We start from the raw sequence: 26,322 nt of genomic DNA, 5'->3' as shown, positions 1-26,322 counted from the left end.
CATTTTTTTCTGGATAATTTCCTGTGATTTGAAATCCTGATTTTTTGAGTCATTTTTAGTATTACATTTTTTAAGTGTTTGCTTTCAAGGAGGATATTGCCTCTGAGGCTTTCTCAACCAGTTAAATTCTCCAAGAGCAGAAAATATGTGAAAAAGCCAAGTTGCATGCTTATTTCTCCAGGGTCTCAGTCTCCTCTCAGAAATACAGACTCTTGTACTGAACCTTCTGAAACTGTCATTTTTTTTGCATACACAGGCTTATGTTTTCACACCAGTTCATAGATTGGGCGGAAGATGCCACTTCTATTTTAATAGAACAGAATGGCATGTGGGTGTGTGATGTGGGGGACTGTGTGTGACTCTTGCCTTCCTTATATACAAAATCAGAGTGGAGTTCCTGCACTCCTCCTTGGATAGGTAAAAAAATCCTGGCTATTTTTCAACCTGACTTTTTGGTGGTTACTTTTCCGACAGAAAATATTCTGGGGGTAAGGGCAGTAGGGGAAGCAGGGAGAGAATAAAATCTTCCTCTTTGAAATCAACTAAGTTAAGATTGCTTTTTTTCTTTGAAGAAGCAACGTGGTTCTGCCTACCTATAATTAGAAAGCTTAGCTTACTGGCATATTCACATTGCCTGAAACCCCAAGTGAGAATTTCAGTCTCAAGTACAGGGTGTGATTCTACCTGGTGAACACTTTACTAAAGGTTGAGAAGCAACCTCATGAGAGAGGGATGGGAACACATCAGGGAAGGCACTGCTGAGGGTGGAAGAGCTGAGAGGGTCATCTGGATCCATTTCTTTCAAAGAGGAATTCTTGGCATTTAATAACTTGTGAACCTCAAGTCCTCACTTAAGGGAGGGAGAGAACTTGAGCCCATTTTTTCATGCAGGGGTTGGTGATACCCATGCTCTCTGGGTCCTAAGCTCTCTAAACAAGATGATTTTTAGCCTTAAAGCTAAATGAGGTGTTGTTTGGAGGAGGAGGGGAGATAATTTGATGGGGTCCTTTGAGAAAGTACGAACTTCCCCCAGGCTTTTCCTTTGCCCGCTTTGGACAAAGGCATCAAACATCACTGCCTTCTGCTTTACTGGTTTCTCCTTCTGTTTCCAGGAGGAGTCCAGAGAGCATAACGAAGAAGTGTTTCTGTAGGTAAGAGAGAAATGAACTGACCCCATTTCCAGTGGTTGAGCTTCTCTCCAAATAGGTAGATGCCGACGCTAAAGATGTAGCTGAGAGAGAAGAAGGCTGCTAGACCCGCTGGGCTGAGTTTGGCAAACACGGGATACACCCATGTACCCGTCTCAGAGTAGATCCATAGTACCCTGCAGAAAATGACAAATCACAATGATTAGGACAGCAGGGGAAAAAAGCCATAGTCTCTTCAAGATCACTGGGGTTCTGGAGTCCAGGCAGAGGAAAAGAAGCCACAGGGGACATTTAACAGCCGAGGTGTTTCCCGAACCTGCAGAAGTGAGTATTTTCTGGATAAATAGACTGATTCATTGAGACATTCTGTTTCAGGCGCTGGGCTTGGCTATTTTACCTAATCCATTAAAATTCAATGATGGTAAAAGAATATGGGAAAACACTGAACACATCATTAACCAAACAAAATGTATAAGAACATGAATTATTTCTTTCCCTGAAAGATATGACCTGCTGAGACATTGAACTTGCTAAGATGGTGCCCATTTGCTCACTCTCAGCCAGACAAGTGGGGTTTGCTTTTCTGTGCCTAAGAGTTAAGTATAGCTTTCCATTAGCTCTCCAAGCCTGTTGGGGTAGGAGAGGCAGAGATTGAGCATTATTACTATAATAGAGTAGACCTGGGGTTTAATTGTAGGCCTAGATTTCAGCTCGTGGAAATAGCCACGGATAGAGTATTAAGTAGGAATAGATGGATCTACAGGAGGCTCAGATCTTGCTCATGTGAGGGTAGAATATAAATCATTTCTGTCAGCCAAGAGAAGGAAAAGAAATGCTAGGAGAGGAGCCACGATGTCTAAGTGAAGCCTAAAAATGCAGTTTGCTGGAAACAAACTGCACCGGAAGATGCCAAAGTCTGAAATAACTTTTAAAATTAAATATGGGGAAGATGATGTATCAGCTACAGTTTATAATCAGTTAAGAGTACGGAATATGGAACCAGGCTTCTGTGATTCGAATCCTAGGTGTGCTACCTCCTAGGTGTGTTACCTTCACTAACTTATTCAACTCTTCTCTCCCCCTACCCTCATGTATAAAGTAGGGGTACAAACAGCATATAGCTTATAAGGCTATTGTAAAGATTAAGGGAGTTAATTTAGCACATGTAAATTACATAGAACAGTGCCTGGCAGATTGTAATCATTTTATAAGAGTTTAAAAGCTTCTATCCTCTGAGGGAATACACAGTGGGTGTCGCCTCAGCAATCTTTCTTTGAGGCTATTCATCTCTTGTAAAAATTAGGATAGCCTAGGTTATGCTTCAGAAACAACGTTCATATTTGGATATCCCAGGTTGTCAAAGGAGTTCAGATGGAAGAATGAAATTCTGTGCTTAATTAAACTTTCAGAACCCAAGTGCAATCTTGGTTGTTTCAAATACTTTAAGTTTGTCAAATGCTTTGTTGGAAGAGAGGGGCTAACATCAGGGCCAGGACTAGGGTGAGGCAAGGGAGGCACCTATGGCATAAAATTTAAGAAGTCATCTCTATGCATCAAAGGACACAGTCAACAGAATAAAAAGGCAACTTATAGAATGGGAAAAATATTTTCAAATCATGCATCTGATATGGGATTATTATCCAGAATATATATAGAACTCCTAGAACTCAACAACAAAAAATAAACAATCCAATTAAAAATGGACACAGGACTTGAAGAGACATTTCTATGAAGAAGATATACAAATGGCCAACAAACACATGAAAAGATACTCAGTGTCACTAATCATTAGGGAAATGTGAATCAAAACTATAAAGAGATACCACTTCACACCTATTAGGGTATCTTCTATCAAAAAACCCCCAGAGAATATAAAGTGTTGAAGAGTGTGTGGAGAAATTGGAACCCCTGTGCACTGTTGGTAGGAATGTAAGATGGTGTCACTGCTGTGTAAAATAGTATAGCAGTTCCTCAAAAAATTAAACCTAGAATTACCATATGATCCAGCAATTCCATTTCTGGGTACATACTTCAGAGAATTAAAAGCAAAGACTCAAAGAGATATTTGTACTCTCATGTTCATAGCAGCATTATTCACAGTAGTTAAAATATGGGAGCAACCCAAGTGTCCATTTAAGGACAAACAGATAAATAAAATGTAGTACAGTTATATACACACAATGGAATATTATGCAACCTTTAAAAGGAAGGAAATCCTGGGACTTCCCTGGTGGCACAGTGGTTAAGAATCGCCTGCCAATGCAGGGGACATGGGTTCGAGCCCTGGTCCAGGAAGATCCCACATGTCACGGAGCAACTAAGCCCATGCACCACAACTACTGAGCCTGTGCTCTAGGACCTGCGTGCTACAACTCCTGAGCCCACATGCTGCAACTACTGAAGCCTGTGCACCTAGAGTCCGTGCTCAGCAGAAAAGAAGCCAGCACACCTCAATGAAGAGTAGCCCCCGCTCGCCGCACCTAGAGAAAGCCCATGCACAGCAACGAAGACCCAACGCAGCCAAAAATAAATTTGAAAAAAAAAAAAAAAAAAAAGGAAGGAAATCCTGACATATGCTATAACTTGAATGAAACTTGAGGATATTATGTTAGGTAAAATAAGCCAGTCACAAAAGGACAAATACTGTATGATTTCACTTATATAAAGTACTTAGAGTCATCAGATTCATAGAGACAAAGTAGAATGGAGCTGGGGGGAAGGGGGAAATGGGGAGTTTGGGAAGAAAAACATTCTGGAGGAGGATAGTGGTGATGGCTGCAAGCAATGTTAATGTCCTTAATGCCACTAAACTGTATACTTAAAACTTGTAAATTGTGTGTTATGTGTTTTTTTTTTTTTTTTTTTTTTTTTTTTTTTTTTTTTTCTTTTTGCGGTATGCGGGCCTCTCACTGTTGTGGCCTCTCCCGTTGCGGAGCACAGGCTCCGGATGCGCAGGCCCAGCGGCCATGGCTCACGGGCCCAGCCGCTCCGCGGCATATGGGATCCTCCCAGACCGGGGCACGAACCCGTATCCCCTGCATCGGCAGGCGGACTCTCAACCACTGCGCCACCAGGGAGGCCCTGTTATGTGTATTTTACCACAATAAAAAAGAAAATTTAAGGAGGCATCAGTCTCAGGGTTCTGCATGTGTAGTATTGTCCCTTGGGCCCTAGGCCTGGCCCTGCTGGCGTCACTCTGCTGCCCCAGGCTTGTCTAGATGCTACTCTCATGTACTCAAAACTGCACTGGATTGAAAACAAGTAATAATTGCTCTCATTGTTACTAATATTAGAATTCTGTGAGATGTGCATCCATGGATGCATTTTAGAAGGATATCCACAGCACTTCTTTCCTGCATGGCTGTCTCTCATGACAGGCCGGAGGAAGTATAAGGGACAGAAAGTAAATATCCTCAAGTAGCTAAGGCCAGGAGTTTTGGGTCAGCGAGGAGATCTAAATACACTCCAAACGGGTTGCATTAATTGGTTCACTTTGTTTTCTCTATATATTTGAAATTAGGGCTTCCTAGTTTCCATGCACATTTACATAAGATAGTCTACAAATAAGGACACTCCTCTAGAAGCCTGGGAAGTTTCTGTTTATTTACTTCATTTTTGTTCCCTCCAGCGTAAGGTGTGTAAAGGAAAGTTCCTGAAGTAAGCTAATGAAGTCTGCACTTTCACAGAGAAGGTGCAAAGAAAGTTCTAGGTGTGTTCCTGACAGTGGGAAAATTAATGCAAATACGATTAGAGCGTGAGGCATGATTGCCGTCATTTAATGAAGGGTAGTCAGCAGAGAGGCCGAGTGCGAGTGCGGAGATAGCCATGGTCAGGTGTTATCACCTCTTTATGGCTTCTGGAATATATGTTAAAAGGGGAGAGAGAGGGAGAGGGAAGGGGAGAAGGGGGGGGGGAGGGAGAGAGGCAAAGGCACTCAGCACGTGTGCAGCCGAATTGTCCTTGTCCTCCATCTCAGCCAATGTCAGCTCTTCCCTAGCTGCCACATATGACCCCATGGAATCATATTTAAACATTTCTGCCGTGCACTCATTTCATGATCTCAGTCCAGGCTCCTTCATGTCCTATAGGTTTCTATAGTTGTCTGCTCACTGGGCTTTCTTGCTCACATCAACCCACTTTGCACAATGCAGTAACCCAATAATCTCTCTAAAAGAAAAACATCGTTCATGGTGCGGGATCCCCTGCTTCCAGTGGATCCACGTTGCTTTAGGAAAATACCCAAGCTCCTTCCCCTGGCCTACCTGGCCCTGCCCTGCCCACCCATCCACCCATCCACCCTCAGATCTGCAGTCCAACCCTTTCTGTTTCTTGAGTGAGCCCAGCTCTACAGCTTCTGGTCTTCACCCATGCAACTGTCTCTACTTGGAACACCTCTGCCTTTACCCTTCCTAGGACACACTTCCTGCTCTGTCCCTTGCTGAATCTTACTCATGCTTTGAATTTCAGCTTACAAGTTAATTTCTCCAGAAAACAATTCCTGACCATTCTTCCCACAACCCACATTTGGTTAGGTTGTTATGTGCTTCCCCTACCATGAGTTTACCCTTGTTGCATATTTGACTGTCTTTCTCCAGAACTCCTGGAAGCTCTGTAAGGACTGGGATTTTATCTATTATGTGCATCTGTTTCCTAAGTGCTAGAAACATGGCAGGTTCTTTAGTTTTAAATAAATGGCTCTTTGGGTGGCACTGCCAGCACCTATGGTTCCTTTTAAGTGCCGTTAGCTGTGGCTTCTATAGACAGGTCTCAGCTGCCTGACCTGCCAAGAACACTGCAGCCTCTGAAAGCTGGAACGTGTAACCAGTAGCCTTCCAAATTGTAGTTAATTGGATGCTCACATTAATGGAATCACCATCTTCCCAATCCACCAGCTGAAAATTCTGAGAATTTTCCTTGATGTTCCCTTTTCGTTTGCCCACTACACACCAATGAATCCATCAAACCTATTCTGTTACACCAACAATGCGTCTCAGGTATGTCCCTCATTCCTAATTGTACAGCTATATCCCTCTCCAGGTTCTTCTTGTTTCTAACTTGTGTAACAGGCATTTTGGGTAGCTGAGATTTGGGCAGGAAGGATGAAGAGTGTAGATAAGCATTTCCATTCTTAGCTCTCCACCTCCACCCCTCTTCAGTTTGCATGCTGGCTGGCCTGGACCCCAGATGCTGATTGTAGGGGAAGTTGTGTGACATCTTCCTATTTATTTTCATATATTAATTTACAGGAGGGCTAGGGAGTCCTTCTGTGGAAAATGAGGCTGGGATTCTGATCCCCACTAAGATTTTTAGGTTGTAAAACAATGGTACCATCTAGATGGTCCCAGACTAAGGTCATATTTCAGGAAAGAGTAACAGTGGATCTGGGAGTGAATTCACATAGTGCGCTAGCAGTAGTAGGAGAGGATTGTTGGTACCGCGTATAACAAGGTGGCTGGTCCTGGAACTCAGCTTAGTCTGCCCCTCTGGCAGTTTCTAATGGCTTCTGGGCGTAAGCTGTCTATATGTGTAAGTGTGCATGTGTAAATGGGTGCACGAATTTAGAGGGTTATTACACTTGGGGTGTCCAGGCAGCTTTGCTCTGGGGCCTCACCTGAGCGAGCATAGAGTAGAAGAAAGGAATCATCTCTCTTGCCCCATAGGAACTGCTATTGAGAGGTGACTTTAAACCTATCTTTTCCCAGGCTGGGTTACAGCTGTATATCTGTATGATGCTTGCACTTGGCATGCAATACCTTACACACTAGCAGAGACAAATACAGCATCAGCTGATTTCTGGTCTACCAAAGAGCAAGGCGGTGGTGCACTGCAGGCCAGCTGGGGCTGTTGCAATAGCCAGTAGCATTGTTCTACTTGCACCAACATAGGAGACCGATGGGCAGTGGCATTGTTGGCAGTGACAGCAGTGGGGGAGGCGTGCTGACCTTAAAGCAAGCCCCGTGGAGGTGCTGGACCCAGGAGGCTGGGTGTTGTGGCTTTACAGTCTGTGTGGGAGAGTGAGTCTCAGAACTGTGTACTACATGGGCATGTGTGAGCACTCACGGGATTATTAGACTATTTTAGAGACGGAGGTCATGGAGGACTGGACCACCTGCAGAAGGGTGTTCCAAGCATCCAGACATGGGATGACACTGGAACTGTGAAATATCCGTGGATGAAGAATAAACCATTGTGATTGAACTAGATGACTTAAGAGTATTCCGGCTAACCTTTATTCGTATATTGCTTTATTCTGTTTTGCTTCCCATGTCTTGCCACTTCAATCCATTTTAAGCACTATTGTCAAGATAGTCATTTTAAAGCATAATTCTCTGGCCATGTTACTAAGAATTCTTCTCACTCCTCCCTCCATGGCAAACAAACAACAGCAACAAACACATCTCACATTGTCTGTACCATGTCCAGCCTCCTCCAGCCTGCCGCCTGCAAGACTCCGTGAGTGGGCAGTTTCAGGGTGATTTCCTGTTAGTCTCTTTCACTAGTAGGTCCAGCTAAAGTGAATTGCTAGCCATGGCTTTAATGTGATGTGTGCCCTCTTGGCTTTGCGATTGTGCAGTGTTCGCTTTCTCCCAGTTTTTTCTGCTCCAATGCAGCCAGTCCTTCAGGGCCCAGATCCAATGACATCTTCCATGAAGTCCTTCCCACGCTGCCCAGTCAGATGTAACTGCTTCCTCCTTGTGTTCCCTTTAGCACCTCATATTTGTTATGACATTTTATCACTTTCCATCTTGTGTTCTTATAATTTGTGTGCATGGCTCATCTCCACTTAGGAGGTACAAACCCCCTAGGGGCTGGGGCTTGGCCTTATATAACTTTGCTTTTCCCAGCAGGACCAGCCCTGTGTTAGGGGAAATATTTGTTCAATAAAAGATGAGTAAGAGCCAGCAGTAGGAACGTTTCTATTTTCCTGCTCCTTAGGAAGAGCTAGGTGATGTGTTTTGGGGTGAGAGAGAAGGGGGGAGTAAGTGAGCTGCCATATATATAGATGACTAATGCTTTCCAAAGGAAATGAAAGATTTACAGTTATTACTACTTTGCAAAGCTTTACTTTCCCACTTAGGGGCCAGCCCTCCAATTTTGCAATCTGAAAAATAACAAAAAGCAAGTGCCACATATGAGGCAGTCCCCATGGTCTTGGTGGATATTTTTAGGTCATTGTAACATGGTTTCAGCAGTGAAATACTTCTCCAGCTCAGGGTTATTGCCATTTTTTGGACTCATGTTTGTTTCTCACGCTCCCTCTGGCCCGGGACCGTATTCTTTACCTCATTCCTGCTATGCTGTTCCCCTATTTGAGCATCCAAACTGGCACGCCTAACAGCTGACCTATAGCCGCTTCCCTAAAATATCTCCATGGACATCCACAGTTTGTGGAACTTGTTGCTGACCATCCGTGGCCATGAAGGTGCATGTGCCCCCAGAGTATTGTGTAAGGGTGGAGGCAGCTGGCAGCAAGGAGTCTGAGCTCCCCTAATTAGGCAACGGACAGGGAGCAAAGCTCCAATCAATAGGGCAGCATAAAATGCCTGCGTACAGGTGTTATTTGCTTCACTCCAGCAAAAATGAGGCCTACTGGACAGAATGCTGATTCTGTACTTCATTCATGTTAAGAAAGTCCACATCCCAAACCACTTCAGCTCCCTGCCAGGGTCTATCCAGTCACATTCCTGCTAGTGATAGGTCTCCAGCCCTTCCCTTCATTTGCCCCATTACATCACTTTAACATACAATCAGCACGGAGCTGGAAGGAGCAACATCGTGAAAGCTTTTAGACTGTAGAGATGATGGTAAGCTTTTGCGTTCTCACCCCTTCAGCATTTAGCAGAGTGTGTTTTACACAAACAGGGAGCTGAACAAATACCTGACCATCTGAATACACTGAAAAGAGAACTGGATTTGGAAACAGAAGTCCTTGATTTAAGTCTCAGCTTTCATTTTCCCCAGCCACACGACCTTGGACATGTCACTTAGCCCACTGGGGCTTCAGGTCTCCAAAGCTGGATGATCTCTGAGTCGCCTTCCACCACCCACCCTCTCTGATTCTCTTTGCAGATTGATTGATATTGTCGTCTGTGGGCCAGCATCAACTCTCTTGAGTTACCACAAATGCCACCAACTGATCTCCCTGTCTGATTCCCCTTTAATTTCCATACTTCAGCCAGCATCATCTTCCTAATCATCTTTCTTACATAAGCCATGTTATTTCACTTCTCTGCTTATAACTTTTGCATAGAAAAGCCCTCTTTTTTTTTTTTTTTTTTTTTTTTTGCGGTACACGGGCCTCTCGCTGTGGTGGCCTCTCCCATTGCGGAGCACAGGCTCCGTACGCGCAGGCTCAGCGGCCATGGCTCACGGGCCCAGCCGCTCCGCGGCATGTGGGATCTTCCCAGACCGGGGCACGAACCCGTATCCCCTGCATCCGCAGGCGGACTCTCAACCACTGCGCCACCAGGGAAGCCCAAGCCCTCATTTTAAAAGTCCAGATTCACTAACTTCTCCCTGTCCTACAGTTCAGCCATGCCCTCAGCTCCTCCAGCCTTTCACAGATGCTATTCCCTCTGCCTGAAGGTCTTTTCCATATCTCTTTTGACTTATTTCTACTTATTCTCTGCATTTCAGCTCAGACACCACTTCCTTTAAGAAGCCAGTCCTCCGCATCCCCCAGCACCCTGTGCTTATCCCTGTTAGAGTCTCACCACCCTGTCTTCCCACTGTTTCTGTACTGTCCTTTTTCCCAGGCAGTCCCCAAAGGCAGCACCGTGTCTTGTACATCTCTGTATCCTCATACCTTAGCACAGTGCCTGGCACTGAGGAATAATTGACTGGACGCGTGATGTGTTCACTCCTGACCGTCTTGCTGCACCTCCTTTCTCCAGCACCCCAGTTCCCTGCATTGTCAGAGCTCATGCCCAGGCACCAATGAGCCAGACCCTCTCGACCACTACTTTTCGTCCTTATGGGCACCACAATTTTCCCCAAATACCAGTCACCTTAGGTGCTCTATTACCTTCTTGGTTTCTGAGGAGGAAAAGAGCAAGGGTAGATATGAGGATTGATGATCAACTCCAAGTCCTTAGGTAGAAGAAAATTAATAGACCGAAAGTGCTATCTCATATATGAACTCTGAAAGTTATATTTGGCAAGAAAGAATAAATCAGATTAAAGTCCACCAAAAAAACAGAGTATGGAAATGCATGCGCATAATCAACCAGCTACCACCCTGCTTCTCCTCAACACATACAAGAGAAAAAAATATATCTTTGTGTATATCTTACCTGACCCCAGGTCCTAGATATTCTGTCTTTAGGGATTTATTCCTTTGGGTTAAGCCAGACTTGGAATATACATGGCGCATGTCCCACCACAATCCATTCACATGCTATAGGCAGATATTGCTAAATGATAGCACAACTCTTTTGGTAGGGCCTTAGAATCCTTCTCAACACAGTGCTCCAGACCTCAGCTACCAGTAGGTCCCCAATTTATGCCTTATTCTCTAAAAGTGTCCTTTGTTAAAATGCAAAGGCCCCAGGCTAGTGAACAGTGTAAATCAATTGAGTCTTGGGGTGGATTTACTGAACAAGTGCTTTCTTTTAAGACAGGTGAAACATGAAAGACTGTAGGCACTCGGGGAAACAAGGGTGCAGAAGGGTGGGAGGAACATACCTTGCGAAAGGGAAGGAAAGGCTAGGGAGGAACCATCACCTGAGTTCTGGGCACAAAGGTCACTGGCTCTAAGACAAAGGCTGCTGAAGCACATGAAGCAGGCACTGCTGGAGGCCAGTCCTTTGGAATGTGTTCTTTTCCTGGCTTCTGTCTCCGACAGAGCACTGCCCTGAGTGAAACCACCCCTCACGTAGGGATTGGGGGATTATCCGGATTGGCAGATGTGCAAAGCTTATGTGAGGCTAGGCTAGAGTAGGAACATCAGGATTCGCTTCCAATCTGCAGGTATTATGCTTGGCATGCCCCTCCCAGTAGAGCAAGAGCATGGCTGTGGGTGAGAAGGCTGTAGGATAGAAAGGGGGGCTTTCCAGTTGCTAGGTGGAAGGCCAAGCACTTTCCCTTGATTACAGACATTGGGCAGAATTTCTGAGAATTAGTGTCACCAGGTGGTTGAATGATGAAATCCAGGCCAGCTACTTAAGTTATCTCTCATGCCTCCAGTTAGTCTGTTCTGCAGGCCCCTGGGCAATTGCCCAAATGCCCTTTCAGTGCTCCAGTGCCAGATGTTGATGCAGCTAAGCCCATAATAATACAGGCAACAGGAATGGACCAAACCTTGCCTGCTCAACCTGTCAAGCGCCCTTTTAGATGGAATATATTTAGATGCCTTAGATCATTCAGCCATTCAAACATTTTAATTACAAATGAAACCAAAGATTAATGTTTTCCTAGGGAAAGTAACATGTGTAGCTTTACAACGATTAATTCTTCATGAGAGGGAGGGGGAACTCATGACTTGCTGTGTGTGCACACATACCTGTGTATTCTTGGGCATTTGATGTTTCCATGAGTATCAAAAGGAAACACTAAGATTCCTTTTTTCCTGAAATTTAAAGATGGTAAAACCCCTGTTAACCCAAGATAAAGGCACTCTATATTATAGAGCAGTGCACTTCTTCTGGAATATTCCTCAGACTCTGGAATGACAAGTCTAAGTTGATTTTCTCTCTGCAACTCTTACCTGCTGACATAAGCAAGGCTAGCAGCAGCCAACAAGGCGAGTCCTTTCTTCTTCGGTGGATAGCAGTGTGGCCTGAGGATGACTTCAGCCAGAGAGAAGGGCAATATGGACGTGTGCTGCAGGAGAAAAGACGACAAATCATCCACCCAAGGTGCCCCGGCTGTCTCCAGCACCCCTAATTCTCTCTTCCCCTCCAGTCTACCTTCTTACACAAATACCAGATGAAACTTTCCAGAACTTGGCTTGGATCGTGCTCCTTGGATGCCAAGGACCTATAGCATGTCCCTACTGCCTACCATACTGATCCAGACTCCTTTGTCTGGCTACCAAGGCTCTTTATAATATGCTCTCACGCCCTTCTAACACACACACACACACACACACACACGCACACGCACGCACACACTCCTTCACAGAACAAGGCTGTCTCCTTCGTTCTTTGCACTTGGCGTGTTTGCTCCCCCTTCACACTTCTGTTCCTGCTTCAGCTGTGTGGAGTGTGTCTTTTCTCCCTGTATTCATACCGTCCATGGTGTTCACAGCCAGAACCATCTTCCATGATACTGTCTCTGTATTTTCCTCTTGCTAATTCCTCTCACTCAGTTCTGCTGCATTTATATCCTGTGCCATGTAGTCTAACACTTACGGTGCGTATTGGGAAGCTCGGTGCGGGGAGAGGCCGAGAACACATTTAGCAGTGCACTTGGCACCGTGGAGCTGTCCTGTCGACAGGTGGTGGTGCTGTAGGGGGTGGGAGAGTCTCCCTCTGAAACCTCTGTGTTCTCCCCGCCTCCTTCCCTGCTTCACCTCCTTCTTTATAACCATCTGTTTTCTCACGTCTTTCAAACTCTTAACACTAGATTTTTTCAAATGACATAATCAAGGAATAGTGGTGTTTTCGGGTGCGAAGACTACTGAGTCCCACTCCTCTCTTGGTTATGGGAACTGATCCGGGAGAGGTGACTTGAGTCTCTTTGCAAATGTCCTTTCGTTTCTTAAACACATTTATTAAGTTCCTCTGCCGCACTCTGTGCTTGTGGGTAACATGTCACAGTGTTAGTATTTTATACTATCTACATTTACATCTTTCCTCTTTCATCCCTGCTCCCCAGTTTCCTCAGCTCTTGGAAGTCTCTTGCATCCATAGCTTCTACTTTCAAGCTCCCTCCCAGGCCCATTCTTGAGCCCCAAGACAGCACCTCAATTACAATAGGGGCTGGGGCTTAGGAATGTCACAGTGCCCATGTCACCATGCTCCCATGCCCAGCTGTGCTGCTGGAACCCTGGGTACTGACTCTGGCTGGCCTTTGCTGTCAGTCCTACCAGTCTTGCGCTCAGAGGCACCCACAGGAGGTGGTAGCTTCTTCTTGCTCTACCTGTGCTAGCTGGGGTCCAGTCAGGAGATCAGAACCCTCTGATGACAAGAAATGTGACAGGTTTTAATGGAGCAGGGGTGGGATGAGGAAGCACAGGTCTTAAATATAGGGCAGTCCTGGGCAGAGGGAGCCTGCAGTTCAGTGGCACAGAGCAGTCAGGCTACTTGAAGGCCCTGGGCGCCCACATTTTAGTAGCAAAGCTTGGAGGAAGAGCATGGTGGACAAACCACAGCTTTTTTTTTTTTTGCGGTACGCGGGCCTCTCACTGTCGTGGCCTCTCCCGTTGCGGAGCACAGGCTCCGGACGCGCAGGCTCAGCGGCCGTGGCTCACGGGCCCAGCCGCTCCGCGGCGTGTCGGATCTTCCCGGACCGGGGCCCGAACCCGTGTCCCCTGCATTGGCAGGTGGACTCTCAAGCACTGCGCCACCAGGGAAGCCCCAAACCACAGCTTTTATAGACTTTCTACAAGGTTGGTCCTGCGTACACTGACTGGTTGGCCACACAGTAGGAAGACTTCCAGGCCCACTGTCATATCCTGCATCTTTCTTTGGTCTAATTTTAGGGACCGAAATCTACAGTTTCTCTGCCTCTCCCTCCAGTAATGGAGCATGGTGTTTAAGGGCACGTTCTTTCGAATCTGACCCCGGACTAGTGACTCAATCTGTCTGAACTTCAGCTTCCTCGGTTATAAAACGTGACAGTAAATAGTACGCATGTCCTAGAGGTACTGCTCTGAGGCCTGGGATTAGTGCACGTCAAGGGCTTAGTGCTTAGCCCAGGAGAGCGTCCAGTGAGCATTAGCTGTGATGATCACTATTATCCTTGTGACTGTCACCCTTCCTCTCATTGGTGGCCCAGTGTGGAGCGGGGTGAGGCAAGCATCTGGGGTGTCCACAGCACCAGGTGAGTGGATGCACCCTTGCCTGTGGCCTGCAAGCGGCTGGAGTGTGGTTACAGGGCCATCCCCGTGGCCGTCCCGTGGGTCCCTCTCCAGCCCACAGCTGGTGCCTGCGCTCCCAGTGATGGCCACCTCAGCCCTAGCAGTACTCTGTGATGGACACTGATGCTCCTTTAATCCAGAGGCCACTTCAGGAGGCCAGAGATGGGGCTGTCTGCCCAGTACAGTTGCCCGCCTTTCTGCCCACCGTCGCTCTATCAGGAAGGTCCGACTTGTGTCAGGAACCACCAACAGTCCCATTATACTGGCCATTGACCTGACAGACTCTATTATCCCTGCTCACAGCAGCTTCCATTCTCTACATTAATGATCATTTGGAACAGAATTCCTGTGGAATAGTGTAGCGTGTTTGCATTAGGAGCAAATGAGTTCACAGTGATTAATGCTTTTATAACAAATAACTCAGGAATGCATGACTGGTCACCTCTTCTAGGAGCCTGCCCTTTGCAAGTGACATTCAGTTGGATTTCCAAATGAATTCTCCCTGATGGCTTCTGGGAAGTTTCCTTCAGTGATGTCATCCGTGATGGGCCATATACTATGGCTTAATACCAGCTAAAAGGTCTCGAAAAGAATCACATTGTTTTGGCCAGGGCTGGGGGTATGAATGGGGAAAGGAGGAAGATTGTATTCTGTGAGCTTTCTAAATATTGAGCTACTGTGAAGAGCCAAGCATGACACAGTAAACCTCCTGGTATTTCGAACCTACTGGTATTTCACCTCACGTGGATATAAATTATATAACCTTTGTCAGGCAGCACATATTTTTCAAAAGAGGAGAAAAAATTTAGTAAGAGAAAAATCAAATATGCTTCCTGCTTCCAAAAAATCTAATAATTAGGCTGGGATTGACACAAATTAGAATGCTGCCAAAAATTACTGAAAACAGTGACTCATTCTGTATTTCAGTTAACAGTTTTTCAGTTTCCCTTATAAACAGTGAAGCTGACAAAAATTAATTATCTCAGAGGGGGTAAAATATTTCCTTCCAAAGTAAACAAAACATCATGGGCTGAAACAATAGTATGTGTAAACAGAGGGGATGGAAGGAAGCTATCTTTCCTTGTTAACTGAGCCATCATTTTGGTAGATTTTTCTTTAAATACCTCATTCCAAACGCATTGGTTAAAAGGAAGAGTGGTGTCCTTTTTTCATCCTTTTCTACTAAATTACACCTTCCCTCCTGTCCTTTGTGTGATGCCTACTTGCATCGGAATATCTTGGAGACAGAACTATAAGCATGAAAGATTGATCTAAGTGTTAGTATCATAGTTGCCCTGTAGATTCCTTGGTTGCAAAACAGCCTTGTAGATAAGTACTACCACTTACCAGCCCGTAGAGAATTCCTATAAGGTTATATGAGTGGCGACATGGAAAGTAATGAGCACTTATTTTTACTAGCCTCATACCAGTAGATAAGTAGCTGCTCTAAAACAGCTTCCCTGTGTCTGAGGCTCAGATTAAAATGAGATGCATTTGCCTGACTCTTGAGAAAGAGGCAAGCCTCAATCACTCAGATAACCCATGGAGCCGGCAGTCTTCCATCCTTGTTGTGCAGCCTCCAGAGACTGACTCCAGAAGGCGAGGACGGCCACACTCTTATCTCTAAGATTCTTGGAGGTCCAAGAGCACTTAATAGTCTTCAGTGAAAGAAATTCAGAGAGCCTACACATTGTAAAAATCAGACGATAACACTTTAAAATAAGTTCTCTGCCTCTCTCCTCAGTTTCATTTCCTTATTGCACCAGCTCTTATGTTGAGTGGACCAACATAAATACGTCAGCTTTTGCCTTCTCAGGCTGGTCATTGAAAGGCTTTCTTCTTCATGTGCTGTTCCTAATCATGAGCTTATGTAGTGTTGCCCACTTCACATCTGCTTCAGTCTTCTCCTTCCTTCCTCTGTTCAGGCAACGCTTGGACCTGAGAATTCATTCCTTACACTGGCTCTTCCCAAACTGAGTTTCTTTCTCTCAAGTCTCTAAGATAATGTCTTTGGTTCGTTTATGGTGCTACTGGATAGATATTTTAAAATGAAGTTTTAGTGCACGGACAAGATTTTACTTCTGGGTACATTAAGGAGGATATTTTTGCTTACTGTATATTAAATATATCATTTTTAAAATTTATTTAAAAACGAAAGCCTTCACAAAACCTCCTTGGGGCAAACACATGGTCAAAACATCAATTAAAACTTAAACATAGGGCCTCCCTGGTGGCGCAGTGGTTGAGAGTCCGCCTGCCGATGCAGGGGATACGGGTTCGTGCCCCGGTCTGGGAGGATCCCATATGCCACGGAGCGGCTGGGCCCGTGAGCCGTGGCCGCTGGGCCTGCGCATCCGGAGCCTGTGCTCCGCAACGGGAGAGGCCACAACAGTGAGAGGCCCACATACCGCAAAAAAAAAAGAAAAAAAAAAAAAACTTAAACATAAATACACAACAGACATGAAAATGGAGGCAAAACAAACCTTAATAGAACACCATTGTACCCAGGCTTGTTATTACAATGGAGGATCATGTTCCTTAAGCTTGAAAACTACACACAGTAAAAACATGCAGTAATAGCTGTTCTGTAAATCCTAGTGAGGCAATCTCTGGTTTTGATAATATCCATTTACCAGCTAAAAAACTTTACCTCACTCCTCACCAACATCCCCCACTGCAGTTTCTGCCTCTAACTCTTATAGTTTGGGACAGTGGTGATGGTCTTTCTGGGAATATTTTGTATCCAAAAGCAGAGACCATCTGTATTCTCTATGGCCCCCACTATGTTACTAAAGGTGCAGTTTTGCTTTAAGTCAATCCAATATATAGTAATCTGGATATGTAGACACAGGTTGTATTGCTTACATATCTAGGGGACTTTTTTTTTCACTCTTCCACCTGCACTACCTGCAGGAATCTTTTCCACCTCAGATACTGGAGTTTAGAAGATAACTGTAAAACGTGTAAAAACTTCCTTTTCTACTTTCTAGGAACTTAAGTGCACAGACTAAGCATCACTGTAATTAAAGAGTCAGCGCCTGGGGATGAGGGATTGGGAGGATAAGCCACCCAGAGAAAGAGCTGAAGGCTTCTCTTTGATCTCCAGTCTACCTAGGTGGGCTGACACAGCCCAGTCAGGTAAAAATTCAGAGAACAGAAGTTAAAAACCAATAGTTTTATTTATTGCAGAAGAGTAGTAATGTTTGCAACTTACTCTCATATGCACCACAAAGAAGATGAGTTGTTGGATGGATAGATGCGTAGATTTGTGATAAAGCAAATACAGTGAACTATTAATAGCAGAACCTAAGTGGCGGGTAATACAGGTGTTCACTGTAAACTTCTTTGAACTGTGCCTTATGTTTGAAAATGTTCATAATAAAATGTTGGGAGAAATATGAATAGTCTTACTGACCCGGAAAGAGAAACGAATGCTCCACTGGGCTGAGGAAGAAAAGCATGCCATTATTTATGAACTTGTATGTGAAATGAACAGGTGGTTAGATGATAACTTTCTGAATCTCTGAACTTTCTATGTGATTTTTTTTTTACTTGCTACACTGTTTTCCTTTGGGTTAATATGTAGGTTAGCCAACATTTCAAAGCAGCATTCTTCTAGGAAGCTAGTCGGCTTTGACAGTGTCCAGCCTGGTGAAGAAGTGATTTAGGTTCTATTCAGTTAAGGGTAAGACAAAAGAAAGATCTGGGCTCTTGAGAGCCTGCAGTCAGGATATATCTGCCTCTTCCCATCCTCCTCTGTGTCCCTGCCTCTGCAAAGCACCAAACCCCTTCCTCTAATTTAACTCTGTCCAGCAATAATAACACCCTAGACACCAGCTGTAATCAGTGACTCATTTCTTTCCTTCTCGATCCAAACTTGATTCACTTTTCTCCTCAGATGCCTCCCACAGGTGTCTATTCTTTTATCTTCCCCAGCATCACCTCCCTAGCTTTCTTCTCTTTTGGTCCATACTCAACATTGCAATTAGACCAACCTTCTTCAAACAAGTTTCATGTTACTACTCCCCCCAAAACCTTCTGTGGCTCCGTGTTGCCTCAGTCCGCTGTCTACTCCTCTAATCTTAGCTCTCTCCCGTTTTCCACAGTATCTCCACAGGCTCCATCCCTTCCACTCAATCCAGTCTCCTCACTATTCCTGTCTTTCATTCTGTTTCCTTCCCTAGGATTCCTCCCTCTTTTCATACACCTAACTCTTTTCTTTAGTTCTTCTCTCCCAGTCAGACCCACACACTTTTGAGATGCCTTCCAACCAAAAGCACACACATTAACGTGAGGAGATGTAAAAGAACATCAGGACCCAGGAGAACACTGAAACAGAAACATGCCAACCAGAGGCTTGCTGGGTTGCTGCTGTCGAGATTTAAATTTAGCAATTTCTTTCCAGACAGCCAAAGTGAAAAGAGAGAGAAGGAATGTATACAGTTCCTGTTTTTTTTTTAAGAGGAAATTAAATGTTTCCACTAGTAAGTAGGCCTCAAAGAAATTTTCACTGTTGCATCTCAGGGAAACTCAGGGAACACTCAGTAATAGTAGGCAGTGCTCTCACCAGTGTCCCCATAGCAAAACATTTCAGACATCTAAGTTCCATAAAATGATAATATCTGATAAAATTTGAAGGCAAAATAATAAAACATATTTTGAAGGGGATTCTGCCAGTAAGGAGATAACATTGTATGATTATGTCAGCTTCTGATGATCAGAGCAGTAGGGGGACTCCAGAAATAACATTTCCCCCCACGAGAGTTTTTGTTTGTTTTTACTCTAATTGTGCATCATAAAACAGCCAGTATTTTATTCTGTGTTTAGAGCCTAGAGTGTAGGTATTATACACTGTTGGTGACACGGAGGTATAAAAGCTTGCAGGAATTCAGAGAGTCAGTGGCAGTGTTGACACCCTTTCACTGCAGATCAGAAGCCTCACCAAGAAAACCATCCAGCCTCTAGGAACTGAGCACCCAGCACTTTCTGCCACCTCTGGGGCCCGTGTCACATGCATGTCACACCCGTGTCACATCCTGCCTTTGCATTAGATGCTGACTCTCCCCTGTCCTTCCTGCAGCTCTTTTGGTTTGCATTAGACTCTTCTGTGCTTAATTACATTCAGTTTTCACTTTTACACTGTCAATTTCGTGTACTTTTTCTTCTGTTCTCCATTAGATTATAAACAATTTGAGGTCAAAGCTTTCACCTCCTATTTTTTCAGGACTCCCCTCCACCCTCTGATTAATAAGTACTTTTCCACCGATCTTCTTCATTCAAACCTATGTGTTACAAAGTATTGTAGAATTAAGCCCTTAATATGGCCTGCAAAGCCCCTGGTGATCTGGTTCCCTGTCCCATCTTCATTTCCATGCCCCGCTCCGCATCCTGTGGCCTTCACCCAGCCCTCACCCCCTGATTACACTGCCTCCACCCACAGTTCCCTTTCTCACCACTGGTACATTACACACGCTTATGTCTCCCCTTCCTCAGCCCCCTCCACCTTCTTCTCACCTTACAGGGCTCAAGGTAGATATCCCCGCCTCCAGGGCAGAATCTGGATCTCCGGCAGGCGGCCTTCCTTGGCACGGCTGGATCTCCCTGTGCTCATCCCCATCCCAGCATCACATTATTGTGTTCACCCAGCACCAGCCGAACCTTCCAGAGATGGAAGCAGCTCGAGGCTATAGGGCTGTCACCATTTCATCTCCAGTGCAGAACGGTGCTTCACCTCTCTGGCCACTTCCTGTCTGTGGCATTAATGAATGAATCAGTGAAACAGTGGAGTGGGGCAAAAGAGGAAGAAGAGTTCCTCTGCATAGCCTGGGAAGATAATCAGTGTCCCAGAGTGAGAAGACGACAGCTGCAGGCCAGACTCACCTGGCTTGGCAGCCACATGTCGAGCTGTGCCCGTGGTTAGCAGGGCCACAGAGTCAATCCCACTTCAGGCTAGTCACCTATACCCTTTGTCATGGCTGTAGATGGCACCCCAAATCCTGAAAATGGGTGTTGTGGGTCACGGGGAAACCTGTGAGGAAATGTGACTCCTGGGAACAATCTCTGGGTGCCAACATCACAGAAACTAAACTATAGACTCAATAAAGGGGTGTCACCATCCCTGCAGCCCTGCAGGAGTTGGCAGCCCTGGAAGAAGTCAGGAAATTTTTATCCAGCAAAGGCTGTTCTTTGGGACCCACTGGCCTGTGGCCCTCCATCCTGAGATTGGGCCAGGTGTAAACAAACTCCCCAGGTTTTGTTCGGCATCTCCTTTGTACCCCCTCCTCTATATCAATCTGTAATCCACGCTTCCTCCGTGCTTCTGTGCCTGGCTCCACAGAGCACACATGGAGACTTGTTTTTAAGACATAGACAGATGGGCAGATCTCTAGAAAGCTGCTCCGAGTTGGAGAAAGGAGACTGTTCTTTTCAAGAAAGAGAAAGTTTCAGAAGCACAGGAATCTGCTCTTGCTTTAGAGCCACCACCTCTCAGGGCACCTTCCGCTCCTCTCAGCTATCTCGTCTCCATGCCAGTAAAGGACTCAATTGGTTTCCCTGGGAGATAAAACAGTGAATCAGGAAAATACCCTGTAAGCACAAGCACCAGGGCAGAGTTCCAGATTCTCCATGTGACGGATCCCATGATGGACCAGTTTTCCACACTTTCTCCTTCCTGCCTCTGGCTTTCCCTTGCTGACCCATCAGGGTATTCCTAGAAGGACTCACCAGCTGTTCTGCAAGAATGGCAGTTGCTCACTGGTGATTTTCCCAGATGTGTGTACTTGGTTGATGTAGGGTTTGTCTGCATGAGGGGCACATGAGCTCACTGTGGGGTTTCGGTGGGGGGGGGGTCTTCCCAGTAGAGGAAGGAGATGGATGGGAGTGGCACCTTGAGGTAAAAGAAGAGTTTGCTTGACAAATGCCCTCATTTGCTATCCATCAAATATCTCATGAAAAGCAGTTATGTTTCAGCACTCCAGGCAATTAAAAGGTCCATAAGATATGGTCTTGGAACTCAAAAAAATATTAATGAATTTCAACTTACATTTACTGTAACCCTACAGGTTTCACACTATGCCTGGACTAGTTCTAAAGCATTATGTAGTGGAGGCTCTGAAAGTGTTAGACAGCAGTAGGCAGCTCTGGGTTGAGCCCTTGAAGTCCACAACCAAAGAGAACAAGTTCTCATTTACTGCAAAGACCTGCTTCTCCTTCACGCACTTCGTAAAAATCCCTCACACCTAAGAGACTCAAGGGTTTCTCCTCCTCAGCTTTTGTGGCATCCCAAACTGTGTCTTAATATCTCCTAGGCAGTCACTAAGCTGTGTTTTGTTCTTTCAAAATAAAAGTCGATTTTAATTCTCTTTTATTAAAAGCAGGTAGCTATCATCACAGACTACTTGTTCAATTATGAACAATTATTTTTCTTGCTGAGAATCAAAAAGCAAAACAAAATGAAAACAACAGGGGCATCTGTAGGATATCAAAGAAGAAGTCCTGTAAGGTAGTAGATATACAAGTTTGGTGCTCAGAAGAGAAATCTAGCTGGAGAGAGAGAGGTGGGAGCAGAGTGTAGAATTTATTTTCATGTTAGTAGATGAGATGGCCCAAAGGGAGTGTGTGAGTGAGCAGAATAATAAAGGATCTAGAAGTAAACACTGTGAAAGGCAGGGTTTCTCAGTCTCTGAACGATTGATGTTGAAGAATAGATCATTCTTTGTTGTGGAGGGCTGCCTCTGCCTTGTAGGACGTGTGGCATCATCCTTGGCTTCTACTCACTAGAAGCCAGGAGCACCTACCCACCCACAGTTGTGACAATCAAAACTGTCTCCAGATATTGCCATGCGTTCCCTGGAGAGCAAAAGCAATCCCGGTTGAAAATCCCTGATTTAAGTGATGGACAAAAAAAGAACATCTTGCAAAGGTAGTTGACAAGGAGTGTCAGAGAGTCTGGAGGAAAAGGAAGAGAATATTTTGAGAAAAAGATGTGGTGAATTTGTGTCAAAGATCAAGGAAAGGTATTAAGACATGAGCACCAGCACCCCTGGTTTTAGGGACGAGAATGTGTGGTGAGCAGAGAGGAGCTTGCTCCTCGTGTCCCCGATTGCTCCTTCTTCCTTCTAGGCTGACTCCCATCTTCCTTGTCCAGTCTCCTGCATCTTTGGGTTTCAACCTCCTGTTCATAGTATTTTTAGACCTGGACCTTGGAGCCCCTGGGCTCTGGGAGGAGGTTAATACAGAGATGTCTCCAGGGCTGCCATTGCCTTCCATTCTGCAAACCCCAAGAGTGGATGGACATCTAGACAAGTTTTTAAGTGTAAAATTTGGGAACTACATGTGGCACAAGTTGATTACAAGTCCACTTGCTCAGAGCCCTCTACATTCCTGGGAATGCAAGCCTGTGGCATTGAAATTCTCCCATTGCCAGGAAATTTGGCTTACTTCCTTATTGTGGTCCTCTTAGGAAAAATAAAACAGAATTTCTCAAAAGGTCACAAAATTCCGTCTCACCAGAGAATAGTAAAAATGTGGCTTTTATGAGTTCCTAGATGTGTTTGGAGAGAGATGTCAAAAACACACGAGCTTTTATTCCCAAGCAGTTTGTACTAGGAGAGCTCTCCAGAATACCCCTCTGAAATGATCGTGCATTTTTTGGTTTCCAAACTCAGGGGGGAAAAGCACAAAGGTTTTTGTTTTGTTTTAGTTTGGTTTTTATAACTTTCAGATCTGAATTTTCACTGGTAAAATCTGTTCTGATTAAGGGAAGTGAAATGCTGAAATCTCCCCTGGCTTTATGAGGGGTTTTTTTTGTTTTTTTGTTTGTTTGTTTGTTTTCCAATTCTGCCCTCAACATAAGACTCCTGATTACTACTGAACTCTTAAAACATTAGGTTCTGGCTTTGTGGAAGAGGGGCTACAAGAAGTTGCTTCTGCAGGTGGCCCGGCTTTAGGAAGACCAGTGTAAATGCCACGAAGCCACACATTCTTGACTGCTTTTTACTACTGAAATCCATGGATCTACATTAGTTCCTGGTTCATAATTTTCAGAAGGACTGGAGAGGAGCAGAGATTAGAATGACTCTCAATTATAGCAGCTTGGAAATCCTGAACAGAAGCCAGTCTAACAAGGTAGAAAGGTTTGCTTTTACCAGTTGTCCTAGGGTTCTGACTGTTGGGGTTTTTTGTTGTTGTTGTTTGTTTGTTTGTTTTCTTTCTATGAGTGTGTGTATGTATGTTTCTTTGTGTGGTTTTTTTTCTGTTTAGTTTCGCTTTTACCATTTGGCTCGGGGTTCTATCTGTTCATTTTCTTTTTTACTTCCTTTTTTTCCTTCCTTTTCTTCCAAGCCTTGTGACTGGCAGGGTCTTGGTGCTCTGGCCAGCTGTCAGGCCTGAGCCTCCGAGGTGGGAGAGCTGAGTCCAGGACACTGTACCACCAGAGACCTTCTGGCCCCATGTAATATCAGTCGGTGAGAGCTTGCTCAGAGATCTCTGTCTCAGTGCTAAGACTCAGCTCCACCCAATGGCCAGCAAGCTCCAGCACTGGACACCCCATGCCAAACAACTAGCAAGACAGGAACACAGCCCCACCTACTAGCAGAGAGGCTGCCTAAAGTCATACTAAGTTCACAGACACCCCAAAACACACCACTGGATGTGGTCCAGGCCCATCAGAAGGACAAGATCCAGCCCCACCCACCAGAACACAGACACAAGTCCACTCCACCAGGAAAGCCTACACAGCCACTGAACCAACCTAACCCACTGGAGGCAAACACCAAAAACAACAGGAACTACAAACCTGCAGCCTGTGAAAAGGAGACCCCAAATACAGTAAGTTAAGCAAAATGAGAAGACAGAGAAATACACAGCAGATGAAGGAGCAAGGTAAAAATCCACCAGACCAAACAAATTAAGAGGAAATAGGCAGTCTACCTGAAAAAGAATTCAGAGTAATGATAGTAAAGATGATCCAAAATCTTGGAAATAGAACGGAGAAAATGCAAGAAACGTTTAACAAGGACCTAGAAGAACTAAAGAGCAAACAAACAGTGACGAACAACACAATAAATGAAATTAAAAATTCTCTAGAAGGAATCAATAGCAGAATAACTGAGGCAGAAGAATGGATAAGTGACCTGGAAGATAAAATAGTGGAAATAACTGCCGTAGAGCAGAATAAAGGAAAAAGAATGAAAAGAATTGAAGACAGTCTCAGAGACCTCTGGGACAACATTAAATGCACCAACATTCAAATAATAGGGGTCCCAGAAGAAGAAGAGAAAAAGAAAGGGACTGAGAAAATATTTGAAGAGATAATAGTTGAAAACTTCCCTAACACGGGAAAGGAAATAGTCAAGTCCAGGAAGCACAGAGAGTCCCATACAGGATAAATCCAAGGAGAAACACATGAAGACACATATTAATCAAACTATCAAAAATTAAATACAAAGAAAAAATATTAAGAGCAGTAAGGGAAAAGCAACAAATAACATGCAAGGGAATGCCCATAAGGTTAATAGCTGATCTTTCAGCAAAAACTCTGCAAGCCAGAAGGGAGTGGCAGGACATATCTTTCAGAGCCACTGCTAGCCCACCAACAAAAATGGGGGAAATTGGCCTTCCACACACTTTCACAGAGATAAAAAGAGGCTGTTTTTGCAACCAATTCTTCTCCTCTTTCTTCTGACCACTTTTCTTTCATCTGGTTTTTTCTGTGGTCGTGTCTTCATTCCTTTTCTTAAATTCAGCCTCTGCCACCCTTCTTCCTTGATTTGATGGTTTTTTGAACTCTCTTTGGCTACATGAATACTCAGTTCCCTAATTAACATCTGAGAATGGTGGTAACAGAGGAAAGCGTAAGCCTGGAAATGGTTTTTCCAGAACCACTTTTGAGCCACAGTCCAGTCCAAATCAGAATAGACATCATCCCTCCTTTAACAAAATATATGTAATTACTGTGACTCTGTGCATCTCTTTGAACATAAATCAGTCACTAATATAGCATATGTCTCAATACAACAACGAAAAGCCCCATAGATATTTCAAGGTACCAATAATCTCTCTAGAATTTTCCTCACTTGTAACTTCCTGTACAAAAGAACACCTCGAAGTTTCAAACGTATCATGTCATCCACAGATTGTAAAGGCAGGGCTGCTAAAGCCTTTCTCTCTGCCTCCAATGCCCTTTGGTCCCAGCACACCTCACGCTAGCCCTGAGGAGGAACTCTGGGGCCAGTCTAGGGTACAGAGAAGCTAGCAGAGCAAGAGGAAAAGACTTCATTCTTCCGTGCAGCCATCTTCATTAGGTGCCTACCCCATGCCAGGTGCTGTGTGAGGCGCTGGGGATTAAACAGTAAACAAATATGGGCCCTGCCCTTGTGGACCTTACAGTCTAATCAGCAAGATTTTCTATAAACAAGTAAACAGCCACATAGATACCAGTCACAATATGGGCTATAAAGGAAACAAACAGGAATCTACTCATTGGAAGGAAAGTGGAGGCACATACTTTACATAAGGCAGTCAGGGAAGGTCATTCTGAGGAGCTCATTTTTAAGCTGGGACCTAAATGTAAGAGCAACGCCAGGGAAGAGCAAATGGAGAACCTTCCAGGCAAAGGGGACAGCATATGCAGAGGTCCTGGTGTGGGAAGGAGCTCTCATAGTTACAGAAACAAAGCAGAGGCCAGAAGAGCTGTAACATAGCGTAATGGGGAGACAGGCTCCACCGGAGTCTGGAGCATTAAGCAGGGGCCAGGTTCATCAGGCCTGTAGGCCGTGGGAAGGGGTTCCCTAAGTGTAGTTTCCACTACACTTATTCTAAGTGGAGTGGAAAGCCACTGCAGAGCATTAGGAAGGGGGACACTGTGTCCTGTGAATCGTGCTGCTGTATGGAAAAGGTTGAGAATGGAAGCAGGGAGACCAGTTTGGAGGTGTTGTACGGTTTAGATGAGAAGTGAAGGTGGACACCAGGGCGCTGGCAGTGAACAGAAAGCGAACAGATTTGCTACATATTTTGGAGGTAGTATCGACGACATCAGTTCATAGATGGGATATGAGGGTGGTGGGGTGGAGGGAGGTGGGAAGGTCAGTGCTGGTTTCTGTCTTGAGCAGTTGGGAGGATGGTGGCTCCATTTTCTGAGATGGAGGTGCCCAG

General features: G+C 44.9%; 1 protein-coding gene across 4 annotated transcripts in view; it reads right to left on the bottom strand.

The window, feature by feature from the left end:
• The window catches only part of ADTRP (androgen dependent TFPI regulating protein), a gene marked incomplete at its 3' end in the record, with an annotated part of 66,192 nt that overhangs the window by 15,101 nt on the left and 24,769 nt on the right, over positions 1-26,322 (bottom strand). For 2 of the 4 annotated variants that reach the window (XM_081246631.1, XM_081246632.1), the window contains 2 exons: positions 11,854-11,969; positions 1,173-1,324 (listed from right to left, as the gene is read on the bottom strand). In XM_081246631.1, coding sequence (XP_081102757.1) covers positions 1,173-1,324; positions 11,854-11,969 — 268 coding nt within the window. Of the gene's footprint in view, positions 1-1,086; positions 1,325-11,853; positions 11,970-26,322 lie in introns of those variants that run through there. The other 2 variants (XM_081246629.1, XM_081246630.1) reach the window with 1 other exon arrangement.

Source organism: Mesoplodon bidens (assembly GCF_964165515.1).
Source record: "Mesoplodon bidens genome assembly, chromosome: 10".
Classification (NCBI taxonomy): domain Eukaryota; kingdom Metazoa; phylum Chordata; class Mammalia; order Artiodactyla; family Ziphiidae; genus Mesoplodon; species Mesoplodon bidens.
This window is presented reverse-complemented; position numbering and strand designations above follow the sequence as displayed.